This window comes from Oenanthe melanoleuca, chromosome 1 (genome assembly GCF_029582105.1).
Source record: "Oenanthe melanoleuca isolate GR-GAL-2019-014 chromosome 1, OMel1.0, whole genome shotgun sequence".
NCBI classification, from domain to species: Eukaryota; Metazoa; Chordata; class Aves; order Passeriformes; family Muscicapidae; genus Oenanthe; species Oenanthe melanoleuca.
The window spans coordinates 17,959,606-17,979,011 of NC_079333.1; the positions used below are offsets into that span (position 1 = coordinate 17,959,606).

Below are 19,406 nucleotides of genomic sequence, written 5' to 3' on the forward strand. Positions count from 1 at the left end.
CATGACCAACTTTGGCAAGGCTTTGTGGCCCAGATTCTGCTCTTCTCTGAGCAAGTGCTTGTGGTCCCCAGGTGCTGTGGGGCAGGAGAAGCTGCACAAACCCACAGCCATCACCCCATGACTCTTCCTGCCAGCCACTCTTTCTGGGGGTGTATTTGCAGGAGCTCAGGAGCAGCAGCAGCTCTGGGTGAGCGCCTTCCCTCGGGTTCTTGCAAACTGAGATTTCACACAAGCCAGTGAAGACATACTTCAGTTTTATTGTTGTTTAGGCATGGATAGAAACATTAATTCTTTTGCACTCTTGGTTCTTGAAACTTGCCTATAGTGAAGTTGGAGCAGTGAAAACCCAGCTCCTTGGACTGACGATTTAAAGTGCATAGGAGATCAAGCAGAATCCCAAAAGGCAAGGAGTTGTTTGTGTTCCTTTTTCTGTAGCTGTGACAGTTGAAGGACTTGTTTTTTTCTTCTCATTTGCCCTATATTCCCCTGACAGTGGTATGAAAATTTTCAGCCCTTCCCTATGCTTTCCCTTCAGAGTTTTTCCCTATCTTTGGAAGAATCCTCTCTGTATTTAAGAATGTTTTGTAGTGTTATAAACACAGAGAGGTGATAGATGCACACTCCTTCACAGGACTCTGGTAGAACTTTTCCCGTTCAGAGTCATGTCCACTGAATTTGTTTTTTTGTTAAAAAAAATGTGTATCGCTTGGCAGTGTTCTTGCACCAAAAGAAAAAAAAAGATATATTTATATATAAAGTAACTTTTTTGTGTGTTCACGTTTTATTTTGGAAAAAACAGGTGTTTAAAAATTTTAGAATTTTTTTAACAAAATTCTAAAAAGAAAAAAATCACAATATTTACAGAGATAACAGAATGGCTTAGCCATGCAAAACAAATTACTTTGGTTTTTCCCCCATTTTACTTTGGTTTAAATATTGACCAAGATTATAATTTTTTTTCTTTTTTTGCCAAATAAAACAGTAACAAATTAAAGTTTAGAGGCATATAACAGGATTTCCCTCTAATATTTTATACAGCATAGAGTTTATAGGACATCTTATGTATTTAATCCATGCCAATGCACTACAGGAAGCTTTTATTAAGACATCAGTCACTACTGCCCAGACATTTAACATTTTACAAATTTACAAGTAACAGTGTTTTCTGCCCCCTAAATAATGCAAAAGTGGCAAAATACATTTCCTAACGTCCATCTTTTTCTTTTATTTATTTATTTATTTTTGCCTACCAGTCTATAAAAACTTACTTTTTCCCTGGATATTTGTAAATGGAAACCTGATGTTCTGCTTACTTCTACTGCTCCTCTCCATCAAAGCTGCCTGTCACCTTCTTCCAGAAACTAACTTTCCAGGTAAGATGAAACTTATCTCCCTTAAGTACAACTTTCTATTGGCCATTCACCTTAAAACCTTTTCTTATCAAGTACCATTCTAAAAATTCCCTCAAGCAAAAAACATGTTTATAAAGTTACAAACTTGAATGTAACTAAAGATACATAGACATTTCATTGTTACAATTATATGTACTGTTTGATAAATTAGGTACCAGTTAAAAACACTAAAATTATCTCAAGGTGCATTCAATATCTGTAGCATAGTTAACAAAAACACACAAAAAATATATATATATATATTCTATTTTTGTGGGAAAAAAAATGCAGCTTTGATATGACCACTTTTTAAAAAAGTTTCCAATTCTGACTGGTATCTCTCTGAAAAGAAGAAAAGGTACAGTACTTTAAGGCAGCGAATAACATAAAGGAATCAAAATTAATCCAGAATTCCAGTTCCTTATCCTAATGCTAACATGAAAGACGACTGATAACCATCAATAAGATGTGTGTCTTGCTCTAGAAGTAAAGGATTTTTTAGCCACCATCTGTCTGTAGGCTAGGAATTTTTCATAGTGTTCCTTACTCAATACCTAGACTTCTTCAGGGAAACTCTTTATTCCCTTTCCAGCTTGTTTAGCTTTGCATGTTTTTTTTTTTTAAATGTTCACATTCATTAACAATTTTAGTTCATTCTTGTCACAGCTGTCACCCTTCTGCTTTACCATGATTTCAAAGAATGAAAAAGAAGTTTGACATATTCCTTTAAGACAATCTTACACTCTAGGTACTTGCTACAAAGCAGAGGCTTCACTGATAACAACCAGAATCAGACATGTACCTGCTCAAAGGGTGTCATAAAAACAATTGAAATAAAACCATTACACTATACATCAGATTAACAGCAACTCCCAGAACAAAGCCTTACAGTGTATAAAAATAGCTACGTAAAAAATTTACATAAAGGCAAACAAAAAGAAATCTTCAGTGCAGACATTTACAAAAAAATATTTCAAACAGAACACAACATGGTGACCTATTACCATGGCTGTTGCCAAAATTAGTTTGTGGGGTTTTTTTTAGCTTGAGATAATTGTGTCTAAAATCCTTTGAAAACCTGGTAGTATGATCTGCTTAATACTTGAACCATGAATAGCTGTCACTTCTTTGTATATGTTTAAATACAATCCACGTTCATGCTTCAATTGGTCTATATGTATTCTCTGAAAATAGGAAAGATAAAGCCAGTTAAATATTTTAAAATATGTTAACCATTATAACTACCCAGTATCTAAGCTTTTAATAAACAGTTACATCAACATCAGTATTTTTTTTTTGCAGCTCAGTGATGTCAACGCTTTCTTTCATGGCAAGAATCACTGTTGCAATATTGTTCCCAGCAAATCCAGTCAGTTTATCTGGTAAGTAATGGATTTATGTTCATTTTTTGCAAATCTGCTGATCTCAAGGAATACAGAGTAAAATACTGCACCAAAGGCACACAATGTGTTTACGCTGCAACTTTTTCAAAATCCAAATTGACTTGTTTTCCACCTTTAAATCCTTCCTAGGACATAATTTTGGTATTCCCAATTTCGTTTTCCAGACTAGTAAAACAGTGATATTGCTGTTAAAGTGCCTACAGCAATGCTGCATCTCTTTATACACTACATAATTGCTCTATATTATCCAATGTATTCTAAATATTTAATGCAAAACTTGTGGCTTGTGTTTGAAAATTTCAGACAATACTGACATACTGAAATTATTGACAGTTGCATTCATTTAAATAAGAAACCTTGTTATTTAAATATCAAATATTATAATTCCACATAATTCCTCATGCTTTAAATCCCTGCTACCTCGAGAAGGTATCCAGTGCTATTTACTTCAGATCACTGAAAATCAGGGCTGTCTACAGCTTTCCTGTGGAGGAGCTTACAAAGCAAGCACCCCTGAACATGTAATACTTTCATTTTTAAGAATAGCTGATGACCAACTCAACAAAGCTCTCTATGGTTAGGTGGTTTCCAGACTCTTATGTTGTCACAGTGTTAATTTTAGACGACCCAAACAGGCCAGAAAAATGGTCTAAGCCCCTCCTTTGGGTACCAGGAGGAGAGGTGCAGCAGTGTATATCTGTGTGAGCACAGGGTGGTGCTCTTGGTGCTCTGCTGTGCTCCTGTAGCTCCCAGCAGAACTTCTGCATCTGCCAGATCATTTGTAAACAGTTTACTTCATACAGATCCCAGCAGGAGAAACTTTCAGACCTGTTACTAGTGTAATACACAGTGTCTCTTTCCAGGATAAAACTGATCACAGTACAGGTGTGTGAAATCTAGACTAAGAGAATTGTTTTGTTCTGAGGGAAGGAAGTTTCACGACCTTTGCATTAATGATGAAAAAAGTGACCAAGGATTTGCTTTCAGTAAGGGAAGAAGTTCCTGTAAACATTTCAAGTCATAACTTGATACCTTCTGAACTCTACCTAAACATACTCTTAATATAAACACATACATGCACATTATACAAATTTGTACTTTCATTTCCTCAAACACATGCATTAAAACAAAGCCAAGTATTAAGTTCCATCTGAATGTCAGGCTTCTTTTTATATTTGCATATGCAGCTCTGAATTCTTAACTGGCCAAAAACTTGAGTGTGTTTGTCCTAAAACTGCACCACTGCCTTGCCTCTGGAAGGTGAGCACCAGACCAAGCTATAGTTTTGATCAGCAGATAGAAATGCTGGACAAAGAGATTTAAATGCTGTTATATGAAACACTTACCTGGAATGATGACTGACACATTTTCTCTTAAGTTTCAGATTTATGATTGTTTTCCTCTAGTTTTTTGTTTTCTTCTATATTTCCAAGATCTTTGTCTACATGTTTTGATGCTGTCCTATAATGTAAAGGAAGGTCATTTTTGCATGTCTACAGCATTTTTTTCCACACTCATATTAATGACACTGCCTCCTCCCCTCACAGTGAACAGAAAATTTTGACAGTTCTGTTCTGAGCAGAGCACCAGGTTTGCATATGTGTGTAAATAGGCCAGTGACACCACCTGTGAGCACCACAGGAAGTATTGCAGCAGGGCTCTGTGTGTTTGATCTGCCTCTTGAGGAATTCTCAACTATTCTGAGCTAGCATTTGGTAAACTTAAACCAGTTGTGGAGATCCATGTTTCTTGACAAAGTAATTGTGCAGCTTGTTTCAATAAACATGGGTCTGCTTCAAGGCATACTAAAATGTTACAAGGGTGGCTAAGATATCTTGATCAACACAGCAATCTTTAGTGTACTTGAAGTAAATTACTTTCAGAGCCTGTGCCAAATGGAGGCTCTTTAAACGTGAAGAAATTCATGAAAATTCTGGCAACACTGAAAAAAATCTCACTCTGGCTTGAAGGTCTGTGTTAGCTATGACTGACAAGCTTTGGGTAAAGATGAGATTGTGTAAATGTTTGAAGTGGGGAGGAAAAAAGAGGTATGCCTCATTTGAAATAGCAGATCTTCCTTAATGCAAGTAGTGGTGATGAATTAATGAGTTAAGTGCTTAGTTTAGCTTAGCACAATAAAGCCACTATGCCATTCACTTAATCTGTGAGAAGCCTCACTGCCTGCCAAGGTGAAAGATTCCTGCAGTGCTGTGATAACATTTTGAAGGCCCCAATTTTTAAAATGTAAATGGGCAAATGAGTTTGAGTGGGATGAAGCAAATCCCTTGTGTCAAAGCAGATTATCGTGTCCGCGCTTTCTCTACAGATCATTTGTGTCCCCCACAGAAAAGCGCAGTCTGCTGTGGCATAGGGATGTGCCCACCCTTGCTCCAGGGTAAGGACCTGGAGTGAGGCTGATGGCAAAGTGCAGAGCAGACACAGGTGACACTGTGTGGCACGGCAGCTGGCACCAGGCAGGGATGCTGGGGCGTTCCTGTGCGCATCCTCCACGTGAGCATGCTGGGCTGCCCTGGGCTGGGCACCCTGCAGCACAGCTGAGGGGCAGGAAAGCTCAGCCTTGTCTCTGAAGGGCTCCTGAGGCAGTGCAAATGCACCCAAGCCCTGCCCAGCTCTGGAGTGCTGCTGAAATGTTGCTCTCCTCCAGCTTGAGCTGCAGTGCGGGTGGAACATGGAATTCTGCATCCCAAATCCCACTCTAAAATCGTTTTGGTTTTAGAGGAGGTTATTTCCTGAAAGACCATAAGTTTTAACGTTTTAAAGCTGCATTTACCTTTTGCTATTGGTTTAGGGTGCTCTGTTATATTTGTGTGACTTGACAGGAAGGTATCATGCTGAAAACCCATTTGCTGCAAAGATCTGAGCTCCTCTTTATTACAGGCAAATTTAATTTTAAAAGTGCTGAGATAGTATTACAAAGTAACTTGTTCTACAGTGGTAAATATCTATTGTGCAGTAACAATCTCTATTTTTTTCTGGTATTCAAAACCTGAAACACGTGACATGAATAAAAGGAAAGGATGTGAAATGCAATGAAGAAGAAAATTCAATGCTTTGATAGAGACTGACCTGTGAGCTAAATAACCTTTCACAAATCTCTTTAATCCTAACAAAAAAGAAACAGCCCCTCAAAAATATCCCTTGAAAATTGAAGAAAGTTGATAATTTAAATTTAAAACATGTAGGGTTTAGGTTGAGCACATAATTTAGCTTGTCATGTGGCTAATGAGTCTTTTCCATAAATAAGTCTCACAAAATTGGAGACAATAGGGGAAGAGATAAAAAGCTGAAAGAATCTGGACTTGGGCAATTACCTGAGCTGAAGTGAGGTAGATGTGAGAAAGCAGTATCATGTACATCTCTCCTCAAATAACTACTAATGTCTGCTCTTGGAGACTGGATAGACTACTGGCATGGCTCACTGGGATAATTTTTTTTTTTTTTTTTGGCCTCTTATCACCAGTTTTTCACTGCCCAAATGAGACTGAATCTCATATGACCTGCCACTTAACAGCAGAGGAAACTGTCTGGTCTTTGATTAGGTTAAAAGTATTCAATGACTAAAGTCAGGAGATTCTGCAATGTGATCAGGTTTTGATTTTTAAAGTAATCTATTTTAGTTCTACATTCAAACTAAATGTCACCTTCATTTTCCTAAAGCCACACTGGGCACAAATGGGAGACTTAAAAGGCAACACTAACTTTGAAAGAGGCAGGTGCTCCAGAGCTCTTTTGGAGGATGTTACAAACCACTTGCTTGAAATGAGAGCAGCAGCAGTTTTTCATGTCTGACAATCCCATGGATTTTGATTCTCAATGCCTGAGAGTGAAATGCAGCTGTTTATTTATAAGAGTTTGGTGTTCCTGCTGACCTGGCTTTTTTGTTCCCCAAATACCATTATCTAGGCAGATTCACCACCTCAGCACAGACAGTGCTGCTGCCCTTTTTAGTGCTGTCTAAATAGTGTCATGAAGAGACACAGGAGTTACTTAGCACAGAGGTGAGGTTCTGCCAACAGCAGAGGCACAGCAACAATGCCAGGGCTCGACAGGCAGGGCTGGGTTTGTGACAGAAACATCTCAGAACCTGGGCTCCATCTCTTCTGAGGTGATTTCAGGCACAGGACAAATGCTCCTTAACACTCAACAACAGCTGTTCCTCACTTTTTTGTGCATTAACTCCTGCCAGCTTGCTCCATGTGCAACTCAAGATAACTTCCTCATAATATATGAGTAGCTGGGCAATGGAGTCTGAATGAAAATCCCACTTTGTCCAGACCTGCAGCACTCTCACACTACCATTAAACCCAGCTCCACAAAAAAATCCCCACACCTTTAATGGTGTTGTTCTGAAGAAGTTGGTTGTGTAAATGAGTTTACTCACCTAACTCTTTTTTTCCCCCTTTTAATTTAATTTGTAAATCATGGATCATTCTGAACTCTTGCTAAAATTATGACTCATATTTAATATTTATCTATGCTTGCTCTTCAGGAAAATAATTATCTTCAGGGAATCCTAATCAAAATCTCTCTGTAAGTAGTACCAAAGTGAGATTTTTAGTTGTGTGTGCTGTGGGGCCACTATTTTCACGGATCTTGTTCAGATACTGTTCATAACAAGTACAGACTAAATATAGATGACACAAAAATTCCTGTAGGGTTTTAATTTCTGATTTCTTTTAATCTTGCAAGTATAGGCCCTGCCCTCAACACTATTTAAGGAAGGAAGTATATGCAGTGCTGCTTGTCCTTATTACCCAAACTTGTGATGATGACAGGTAAGAGCTGAGAATTTCATTAAAGCTACATTCAACTGCACTGTTGAAGATGATTTTTTAGGAGCTAATGGTTTTATACATCCCAATCTGGACTAGCTGCAACCTCCTTATTTACTCCAATCTTGCCTTCCACTTCCTCCAATTATTTTCAAATGTCCATCAGTAGGAAAAAACACAGAGACATTGTAAAAATATTCCAGTCATCAAAAAATGGGTGACCATTTTTAATCTGTGTCACTTCTATATTAGATTTGTGCCATGAGCTGACACTTTCAGAGATGTTTGGTCTTTTCTCTGAAAGGGAGCAGAGTGAAAATCAATACAAATGTTGAGTGTTGTTGAGAACATAGTATTTGGCTCACTACATCAGACTCATATGCTTGCTTGCTATAAAGAATCAGAAAAGCAGAATTTTTATGCTCTAAGTGTTCAGTTTCAGACATGCCAGTAACCTTTGACATTACTGTGACCTAAGAAACATCTCAAGAGTTTGATGTGCTCTGAGTGTGAACAACTTTAAGACTGCTGCTGTGATTCAGTTGGCCCAGCTGAAGTTTCCTTCACTGGATGCTGAACCACTTTAACCTTGATCTAGCCTCATGTGACTTGAGATTTGGACACCTCCAAACTGCAGGGACACAATGGCACCAAGATCAACTACATGCAACTTCCATGACTAGAGAGCAGGGCACAGAGTGCTGAGTGCACTATTTCCTTTCTGAATCTTTAATTTCTGCTGTACCCTCAGCTGTCTCTGGCAAGGTGAAAATTTCATATATGAAGCATTTCTCTAACATGGGTGTTCTGTAATCTCTCAACTGAGGCCTGACACAAAAAGTTTAGAAAGATGCTGAAGTGGTGAGTTATATTCTGTTCAGTGCAGATTAGTTTACAACATCCTTTTTGGAAAAAGGAGAGATCTGCAGAGAACAAGTGTCTGGCCTTCTGCTCAGATGAAGGAGAAACAAGACATGCTGGGGTAGGTAGCCTCAACTCTTTATTCAAGAGGAGGCTGGTTGCAGGATGTGGAATACAGATGATTTATGGGATAATATTCACACTGAAAAAAATATGTGGCAATAATCAGCTTTTCCATCAAGTGGAGCTGAGGCAGGGAGTAACTGTACAAGTGATTTATTGTGAATATATTCCAAGGCTACAAATAAAATTCCTGCTTAAGTGTGGATGACAAGACAATAGAAGATTATACAAACCACAACACCAATAACAAAAAAAAAAGGAATGTTTTTCTTGCCTCGGCAGACTTGGAAAGTTCTGTGCTGCTGCCTTCTCAGACTTTCCTTTGGCGTCACTTTGGGGATAGAGATTAGGTGAGTTACTGGTCAGGGGTGGCTTCCAAAAATAACTACTACCTGCTGGCCTGGATGGAACTGGGGAGGGGGGTGTGTTCAGAGGTGTAATTTGCTTTTTGCAAGGTCTGATTTCTAGGCTCTGATTCATAATGAAAACTTTGTCAGAATAGGTACTGACAGTCTGCTTGCTCCTGCAAATATGGTGTGCAGAAAACAGGGAGGATAACAACACATCAATTTAAAAACATACAGAGAACAGGAGATTGTCAATGATGATACATCAATTAAGGGCTTTAGAACCATGTGTCAAATACAGAGATTATTAATAACTATAAAGGCATTTTTGTTTCCAGGGAAGGTGTCTAATCAATTCTAGCTTTAATTTTTCCTCTAAGCTTTAGGAGGTGAAGCTGAGCATGAGGAAAAGAAGTGGTGTCCATCTGGATTATGCTATTTCCTATCTTTGAAGCAGAAAAAGTTGTTGTAATTCATAAATTCACCTCATGCTATATTCTATGATGCTTTTCAGCTCTCCCCATGCTACTCAATGGTTAAGAAGAGATATTTTACCTTCTCTGCCCTTGTTATACTCAAACCACCTCATCCAAAGGAACCCAAAGCAGTGTACCACTGTTTCATGACTCTGCACTCACACATTCAAAAGGGAATGACAAAGCTATCCTAGACATTATGCAACAGTACCAAAGTGTGGGAGGAACAGCACTATGTTGTTACTTTTAATTTATTACCAAAAAAAGCATGAGCTTTAGAAAAAAACCAAAAAAAAACCTCGGTAGTATCTGAGTGTGGTTCTGTGCATGGGTAATTTATAACAATTCTATATTTGAAAAACTTCAAAAACCTGATCAGTTATGGTTGAACCAAAATCTTTATGTATTATCCAAAAAAAATAGAGCATTTCTTAGCAGATGGAGAATTCCTTGTTGTACTTTCACATCAGTGAAAACACATTTGTTCACAGTAAAACCTCACTGATATCTTTTAGATTCAATTTAATGGAAGATCATACTAAAACCCATTGAACTTTAAGTCTGCTTTTGCACCTGTACTGATTGGAGCATGTTATGCTGAACCACTTAACCTGCCCTGCTCAGAAGCAGCTGTAAGAGCTGTCAGAAAGCAAGCCTGCTTCTGAGTGCCCTGCAGACAAAGGCATGGGCTAAGACCAAATGGGGCACACAGCACAGCCAGCTTCTAGAGGATGGAGCAACATGGTCACTTCTTGACACCCCCCCAGTTATTTTCTGAAGTGAGCCTCTGTGACAAGGAAGAAACTAGAAAGCAGGCAGGTCTCACTAGAAAATTCTATGCCATGCCTATGATGGCTAAAACCTGGATTGGGATGAGAGCTCCTAGACTTTTCAGCAGCAGAAGCTCTGTTTTTACCAATTTTATTTCAGAAATCTCAAAGTACATGTGAATGAAACAATTAAGGATGTCTCTTGTCCCTGAGATGGTTGAGTCTTATTCTGTATGTTATTCCATTTTTGAAGGAAGCAAGCTAGCCAATTTCTAAATGAAGGCAGTTTCTAGCACCAGTACAGCCACACAGACTTCCTCACATCAAGTTCCACAACTAAGCACTGTATTTAAATGCAAGAGTCAGCACAGACTTGGCTGTCAGGAAACAGGACCTCATTACTACTATGGTCTGTGAAAATCTTAGAACCCCACCTCCAGGAGATGAGTCTCATTAAGCATTAGGACAAGTCAATCAGAGGTACCAAGTTTCCTTTTGCTATCAAGTGCATCTATTGTAACAGCTTTTCCCCACTCCAGAAAATTGGAATGCTGTAGAGGAAGGGAAACAGGTAAACATACATATTTTTTCCAGCTTAGTATAAAGTTTTCAAAAAATTCTTACTTTGATTTCTTCACATAGAGCCAGTAGACAACACCTGCAATCAGAGCAACCAGCAGAAGACCAACCACAATTCCCACTATGAGCTTTGCCTGGTCATTAACCTTTTCACTATTGTCATCTGAAGCAAAGAAGAAAAGTTAATGAGATGACCTATGATAAAGTAAAAGCATTACAACATTTCTAAAGAATTTTCCCCAGAAACAAAAGAAAGGGATCAGGAAAAGAAAAGAAAAAAAAAAAAAAAAGAAAAAAAAAAGAAAAAAAAAAAAAAGTAGGCATTGTTCTTTAAATGCATTTTTAAGCTTCAAGATAATCATATCTTAGTCAATTATGGCACCAACTATTTTGAATCAAGTCCAGCCTTAAGGGAGTCTCAGGGACTTGGGCAGTGAACTAAAGAGTTGAGCTGAGACAATCAAAAGTAAGGGTTACAGAGAGAGGAAAACATACTTACCACTTCTATCCTCTGGCTCATCATATTCTGGAATACTTACTGAAATGAAAAATGTTAAAATGAAATTAAATACAACATAGATCTGAACATCATCTTCAATTATCTATTTACAGCAATGACAGAAACTGGAACAGTCTTTGCCAAACAAGATATTTAATCTCATCTTTAAACAGTCTTTAAGTCTCATCTTTACCTTTCATCATGACATATGATTAAAGCTCATTATGGCTGATTTCTGTTGTGAGTCAAGTCATACCAGTAATAATAAACTGGACTAAGAGATATTGTTATTTTACAATAAATAAAGATTTTGTCTTGCAAGTGAAGATCTCTGAATTGTAAATGAAATTACTTTGCAGTATTTTGTACTATTATGTTGTACTGTTGTTTACTTTTGTAAATAGAAGTAGCTAGCCAAGAAAGTAATGAAGATTGACTTATTGCTGAAAGCTATCAATACATTTTATGTACTACTGATCCAGAGTGGATTTACAATTGCTTGACTTAAAACAAAAAGGTTAAATATCTTAGTATCAACATTACTATGCAATCCTACTCTTCATTTGAGCATGATGTATGGGTACTTTATGAGAAACTGTAACTTTAAGGAAATTATCTTTAGAGGACACTCACTAGCAGAGACGTTCATGGAGGTCACAGTCCTTTCTAGCTCATTTTCTGCAATGCAAGTTAAAGTTACATTTTCCTCAGGAGCAATTACAATTTTACTGGAAAATTTCCCATTAACATATTTTGTCTCCTCTGTCTGAAAAGGTGAAAAATGAAGGTTAGTATCCTTTAAAAACACAAAGAACAATACATGCATCACTTGTATTACACATTGAAAATGTTCAGAGGGAAATAACTTTCAGTTAAGATTTCAACCACATTGTTTTATTGTTATATAATATATATAATATATATTTATTATTATTTATATTATTTTTATTATTTATTATTTATTATTTATTATTTATTATTATTTATTATTTATTATTTATTATTTATTATTTATTATTTATTAAATGATAATGTGAATATTTGAAAGAAAAAGCCAAAATATCCAGTAATAGATAGTGTAGTGTGTACTGTAAGACCAATGATATAAAAGTTTTTTTTTCTGAAAAAGTTAACAACATTCTGTATTTGCTTTTAATTCAAGTATTAAAAAAAAAAATCCATAAAGAAATTTCAGACCTCTAAGGTATAATTTTTTGCATCATGTTTTTCCTTTATGTCATTATAAGGAGAAGAATTGTTCCAAATTTTCCAGTTTCCAGCTTTCCAAGCTTTGTCCACACTAAGCATTATTTTGCCAAGCTATGTGTATCTAGTAGCACCTACAGTATCTGTACTCTAATACTGATATGTTCCTTAAATTTGCTATACATCATTGTTGGATTAATGCAACACCCAGAGAAAATTATTTTCAATCATTTCTATAGCTTCAAGACAATTCTTGTCCTATACCTACATGTAAGCAGACAAATTTTGTCAGCTACACATAATTGCTGCAAGCTTAAAGCAAAACCTAATGAAATGAAATGGAATCTACAGGAGCACTACACATTGCACTTCCAGCCACTGAGTGCAGAGAGGTCTCATTTATTTTTCCTGCTAAGGAGAAATGTGCCAATGCTTTGCTTGGGATTTGGTAATCCATATAGAAACACTTCAGTTTGCATATTTTCCAGGTATTTTTCCTGGTATATATTAGTTCTTATTTATCCCTCAGGATGAGTGCATAATCATTCTGTTTCCAGGGAGAAACAACAGGTATACCCATACAAAAACAACTATAAATATTAGGATAAAAGCTGTAAAGCTCATAAGGACCTATACTGAATGTAACTTCTGATATACACATACCAAATTTCATTACATTTCACTCAGTTAATGCCTACATCAAGTACCCATTTGCTTTCTAATGTAAGTTCTACAATTCCATCATTATTTGCAAATTCCTTATGCAATGGCAAAATCAGCACATTACCCAGATAAAATGAACTAAGTACCTTCATTTAAAAAATGCATATTTCATTTGTAACCTTTTCTTTTTCCTTCCAGCCTCAGCTTGTACCCAGTGGATTCTCCTTTGCCTGTTCTATTCAAAAAGGCTTTATCATAAAAAAGTCGCCCATGTAAGTACCATGTACCACTTAACCTTCTCTTAGATAAATGAAAACGACTTTTCTTCAATCTCACTATCTCAAAAAATGTTTCTTGATTTTAATTTGTACTTCCTACACACTAGTTTTTGGTGAATAAAGAAATAAGAAAGATACTTGCTTTATTTACGATGCTTCCACTGCCTGTAACCGTCCACTGCACTGCTGGTTTGGGGAAACCTTCCACATGGCAGATAATTGTTTTAGACATTTTGTTTGTGTTGGTTTTCTTGGTCATTCTGATTTGAGGTTTTCCTACAAGAACAATACTGCAGTTAACCATTTTATTTTAAAAGAACAATTAATAATCATAACCATCTGCTTGCCTACCTTCCACAATAAGTTTAAGTGTTTGTCTTTTCCTCAGTCCTTCGACCTCCTGTAGAGTGGTTTCACAGACATAGTTTCCAGCATCTTGATACTGAAGGCTTGAAAATGATGGACTTGTTTGCATTCTGGTATTGTCCTGAAAAAGTCAGGAGTTAGAAATGACAGAGATGGACTCACAGTACATTAACCCCTTAATGACAAATGGGACTACTATCAGCAGAAGTTTTCACATGCTTTGGAAAATTTGACCCTCACTTTTTTAAGCTGTTTCCTCATTAATAATGAGGAATACATTTGAATATGCAAACTATGGAAACTACTGGAGATTTATAGAAGCCATCTGTTTTCTTCTTGAACAATTTTGTTTTTAAATCAAGAGCATAGATGAGATCAGTTATCAGCTCTAAGTTTTTCTAGTAGGTTGGCCAAGACCACAAGTGATAAAATGTTTGAGACAGAAGTAACTATTCTCTAGGCCAGGCTTATGGGAACAACATATGCTCATAAACAACCATCAGGCATCATTACTGTAAGTTTCCAGCACTACAGGTTTTGTATAAAGCCACCTTCTTCAGCAGCTACATTTTTCACCATCTAACCATTCAACCCTTGCCCTTTTGTTATGGTTATTAGAACCAACACCAAGCACACCTCTGACAAAAAGCACCAAAATTACTCCAAATGGGCTTTTTTTCTTAGAAGAACCTTATTCTCAAAGGGCCTTGTATAGACCATTTCAAAAGAAGTTGTATTTGTGTTACAATATGCCTTAATTCTCTCCATTTGGGAGCTGAGCTGATAATTACAGTAACTGATTTCCAGTCATCCATGTGAGTACATCTCATTTTAACCACATGCGTAAGAACCATTTTAACAATATTCTTTAAAAAGCCCAATGAGCAACTTCCTTCCTTCCTTCCTTCCTTCCAAAACACTGAAGTAGCAGCAGTAAAACTCAGACATGAACACTCAGATGAAGTATGAAATAGATGAATTGCTGACCTTTATCCAAAACACAGTTGCATTTCTACTAGAAGAAATCGTGCATGACACAGGCAAGTTCTCTCCAATCTGTTTTGTGACTTCTCCGCTAGGAGTAAGCTGCAAATCCAAATCTGGGATAGAAAGAACATTTGTAAAAAGTTAATCTCAGAAAGCCTGGCCCATTTCAGAGGCTTACCAAGAAAAGAAAATGTGACTAATTGCACTCATTAAATTCAAGATTTCGTTTCTTCAATAAAATCTAAGTCAATTTTACAAGGAAGGGAGATGAGAGAATTATCTAAAACAGGCATTGCAGAACATTCACATTTTTGCTGTAATTATAGGCTAAAAAGGAAAAGCAAAACCTCACTAATCACTAGACAAATGGATACATTTTTTTTCACCTTGTTCTGCTGAAAGAATGACAGAGTAGGCACAAGAAGCTGCAGAAGTACTTCACATAACAGAATGTGCATCTTGGAAAGGGAAGCACAGAATGCAGTGAGGGTAGCTTACCATGGGCCAGGCAGAAATGCATCTTCAGGGGAGGACTAGAGCAGGTGGGGACAGGTTATTCTAACAAGTAATTGTGGAGGGAAAAGGCAGGTCAAGGGGTATCTTTCTATTGTGTGATAAAACCAGAATCTGAAGGGGATGAAGAAGGTCAAAGAGGATGTATGAGACATGATACTGACTGAAGGGGTGAGAAGTCTAAATTACAGGGCTGGGGAAGTGCCCATGAAGCCCTTTATTTGCTCTCATTTGTAACTTAAAACACCACTTTCGTGTACCTCAAAAAAGAGTCCAAGCTCTGCATGACATATTTAAGCTCCAGGGAAACTGCAGTCAGTGACAGCTGTGTTTGACACCAGACAGGGTAAAAGCCACTAACAGAGATGTCAGGAAACACTGCTCTGACTTTTCTTAGTATAAAGATGTGGTGGGCTGGTCATTTTTAGAAATTTTAATCCTACAGTGGAAGAAAAACAGAGTTTGCCAATCTCTGTTTTGCTTCCCCTCTGACAGTGCCTTGCTTGTAAGCCAAGTTGCCTGGTTGAATGACTATCACAGATGTGTGCACACAGAAACACATACAGTCAAAAGGACTTCATCTCAAATGAAATCTCAAACTTGCTGGAAAAGGACTGCAAAACATCATTCTGGCTTTTAAGCAGAGCTTAAAAAAAGCTTGAGACAAAAGCCACAGTAGAGGGAAGTGAGTTTTCCTTAACAAAACTGAACTTCACTACTGGCTTCATTCAATGGTTGCCCTGGGAACACCATTGTAATTAAAGGTAGAACTTCAGGGAACAACTAGAGTTCAGCCTGTACTACTGGTCTGCAGCACTATTATCCATGTTACAAGCCCAATGTATTTTCTGACAGGTCACAAGAACTGTACTTTCATCTGTGAATGAGTAAAAAATCTTGATGAGATAAAATGGCATCTTGTTTCTGTATTCCTATGGGGATTTCCCATCCTCCCTCCTGAAACCAGTAAATGGAGCCCAGCTATTCTCCTGTGGCTTCCAGAAGAAGATTAAAAAAAAAAAAAAAACAAAAAAAAAAAACCAAGACTCTTCCAGTGAGCAGTATATAGATTTGGATAGTGCATGAGTTGTGCTTCTTATTGATTTGTGTTACCCTTAAATATATTCTACCAGGGCAGAGGGGTGGTTGAAGAAAAAGCTAAGATTTCTTTTCCCCTCAAGAATTTCCTTCTACACATACTTAAACCTTTTGTTCTTTGAAGCAAGACAGCACCTCAAACCCAAGAGGTCACCAAAGACCATTCAGAAGGCATTCCTCTCACATTTGCCATAGGAAAAAGAAATTCAGAGAAGTTTTTGCCTTCATCTCAGGCAAGACTGACACTGAGCCCAGAGCAATCCTTCAGCCCAGCCTTCCTCCAGGGCAGTCTGTGCTCTCTGGCCCCTTTGTGTGCTGTAACTGGGACTACAGTCCTTCCCACACCATGGTTTTGGTTGCTGTAGCAGTTCAGTATGATATAAGCTACATAACTCAGAGCAGTATTTGTATGGCTTATGAGGCAAGACAGAATTAAGTTATGTTTAACACAGGATCCCCTCGAGGAGCTCTACATGAGCCACTTGATTTAGTTTAATTTTCTGCCAGTTTATCTGCAGGGTCCACAAAGAAATGTGACGTTACCTTTACCTCTGTACTTAGTAAATAATCTCTCTTTAGTTCAGAAGTTTGAGGAGAAAGCATTTCTTGCATATAGAAGACTGTCAAAATTAATTTTTTGTCTCCATTGAAACAAAAACTTTCCTGTGTGAATTTTCTGTACATTTCACATTTGGCTTTGAAATGTTCTTCAGAAACAAGCTCCTCATCAGGCACCATTTTCAATAGATGCTAGCTCTTAATGTGGTCTCATTTGAAGTCTTGCATTGATTTCAGTGCTGTCTTTGCATACCAAGTAGGGCAGGGAAGAGACAAACAGTGCATTCTGCACGTATCACACATCATGTGAGGGAGGTATGGAATTAATGTGGGCAAGACTGGAGCACACATTTCACTTTGGATGCTGTGGCACATCTAGGACAGACTCCCAGCATTTAAAGGAGCCCTCTGATGGGATACTGAGTTACACTTGGGAAAAATATACAGGCACCTGTTTGTTGTCTGAACTTCATAAATGAAGCAGCAGACAACTGGAAACTTCTCCTAGTATCTTGAGAATAGATTTTTTCCATGCAACATTCAAAAGGTGATTTCCCCTGTATTTTCAATGACTTTACTGAAAGATGAGAAAAGTCAAGACAAGGCTATAAAAATATCTACATCTACAGAGAAATACAAATGCTATACTCCTAAGACCTTTAATTTATGGGATGGTTTGTAGAACACATTTTAGCAGAAAGGAAAGCATCATAAAGAGGAAGTTCCACAGACCTACTTACTCCACACTAGATTTTATGTGCAGAAACAATTACAGAATCATAGAATGTCTGGGCTGGAAGAGACCTGAAAGATCATCTACTTCCAAACTCCTTGCCATGGGTAGGAACACCAACACTAGACCAAGATGCTCAAATCCTCATAGCAACAGATAATGAAAGGGCACTGTGGGTTGAAAGAGTTGCTTTTTATAGCTGAGGGAAGATATACCTGTCCTCTGCTGCTGGGTGCTTTCCTTGCCTCACTCAGGGTGCTCCTACATCTCTGTAAGTGGCTGTAAACAGCTTTTACCCTGCTCCCCTCCCTGCCAGTTTTTCTTATCTGACCCTGGGCAAACTCACTGAAGGAACAGAGCTGGCAGAGAATTTACAGCCTGGTGTAAAAAACCCCAAACCCACAACATCAATCCTGTCCTGCTGCTCCCTTTGTAGAGGGACAAATCATGCCAACCACTCAGCTCTGCTGGACTTTGAACTGGGACCTGGAGGCAAGAGCTCAGGTTGTACAACTTGTTCTATATGTTCCATGGATAAGGCAGGGAATCTTTCATCCCTCCTCCATTTCCTTCATAAATAATTTCCCTAAGCATTATGGATAACTCAGATGCTTTAATGTCAATTTTCAGCTTTCTGTAATTCTCATAATTTACAAGCAACTTGGAAAAATGGAGCTTGGTATTCCCTACAGAAAATATTTGAGGATTATGGCATGATAATGTTTTTTCATACCAGCAAGAAGCTTTCCCTACCTAGACACAGAAAGAAATCAGTGTCATTATAATGATCAATAAAATTGGTTTGGGAAAAAGCACCACAGCTGAAATTTAAAAAATTACTATAAATAGTTTCCCAGATTTAAATTAATATTATTATATTACCTGCTTTTTTTGTGTTTGTAGTTGGGTTTTTTAAAAAGAAAATAAAAAATCTAAAATGCTGAGTTTGGGTGTGAAGAAATGAAAATCCCTGACTCCCAATTAAGGGTATTTTTAGTGTAACAGCACAGAGAAGAATATTCATCCATATAAAAGGTGAACAATAAAGCAAAAGAGGGAGAAAAAGTAGGATTTGATAGGCATTACCAAGTATTATCTGAAGGACAAACTACATGCTGCAGAAATGCTTCAGGCCACACAAGACAAGACAATGAAGTACCTTAATGATAGGGCATGGTCTAGACATTCAGGAATTACAGAATTATTCCAGGCCACTGTACTTCATTTTTTTAAAAAAGGCTTTATCTGCAGATAGAGGTGTTTTGGAAAAAAAACCAAACCAAAACAAAATGAACCCTGAGTAAAGTAAAGCAGTACTGGAGTGCAGCTCTGAGTAGCTGCATTACTGCCAGCAGTAAAAAGACTCATGTCTAGAAATTACAAGTTTCTCTGGCATAGTAAAGCTCTTTGAATGTGCAGACAAAATAGAAGAGACAGGAAAACTGGCTTGTTGAAAATAGCTTGGAGCTGAGGAAGCCATTTTTTAGAGTAATTATTTATGAAAGCACAAGTAGACATGCAATCCACTTGGAGAAAAATTAAAGGGTCAGTTACACCAAAGCAAAGCTACTTTGCTATCCAGCAGTTCAGAGGCAGTAGCACAGGGTATTTTCAGGTTTTATATGCCCAGCTCTTGGCAAACAGAATGGCTGGGCAGGGCAACAACAGATGATCTTATTAAAGGTAAAAGATTCATTAAATATAACAGTGTAATTAATCATGTACAGGTATATTATGCATGTTATTGTACCTCTTCCAAGAA

General features: G+C 37.5%; 1 protein-coding gene across 1 annotated transcript in view; it reads right to left on the reverse strand.

Moving 5' to 3' along the window:
• Positions 1 to 237: 237 nt before the first annotated feature.
• ALCAM (activated leukocyte cell adhesion molecule) overlaps positions 238 to 19,406 on the reverse strand; it is a 113,556-nt gene continuing 94,387 nt past the window's right edge. Inside the window, exons 9-16 of the mRNA XM_056497397.1 lie at positions 14,743 to 14,855; positions 13,741 to 13,876; positions 13,532 to 13,665; positions 11,876 to 12,008; positions 11,243 to 11,281; positions 10,789 to 10,906; positions 4,141 to 4,255; positions 238 to 2,575 (exon numbers count right to left, since the gene is read on the reverse strand). Of these exons, the coding sequence (XP_056353372.1) occupies positions 4,168 to 4,255; positions 10,789 to 10,906; positions 11,243 to 11,281; positions 11,876 to 12,008; positions 13,532 to 13,665; positions 13,741 to 13,876; positions 14,743 to 14,855 (761 nt within the window). The 3' untranslated portion in view covers positions 238 to 2,575; positions 4,141 to 4,167. The remainder of the gene's footprint in view (positions 2,576 to 4,140; positions 4,256 to 10,788; positions 10,907 to 11,242; positions 11,282 to 11,875; positions 12,009 to 13,531; positions 13,666 to 13,740; positions 13,877 to 14,742; positions 14,856 to 19,406) is intronic.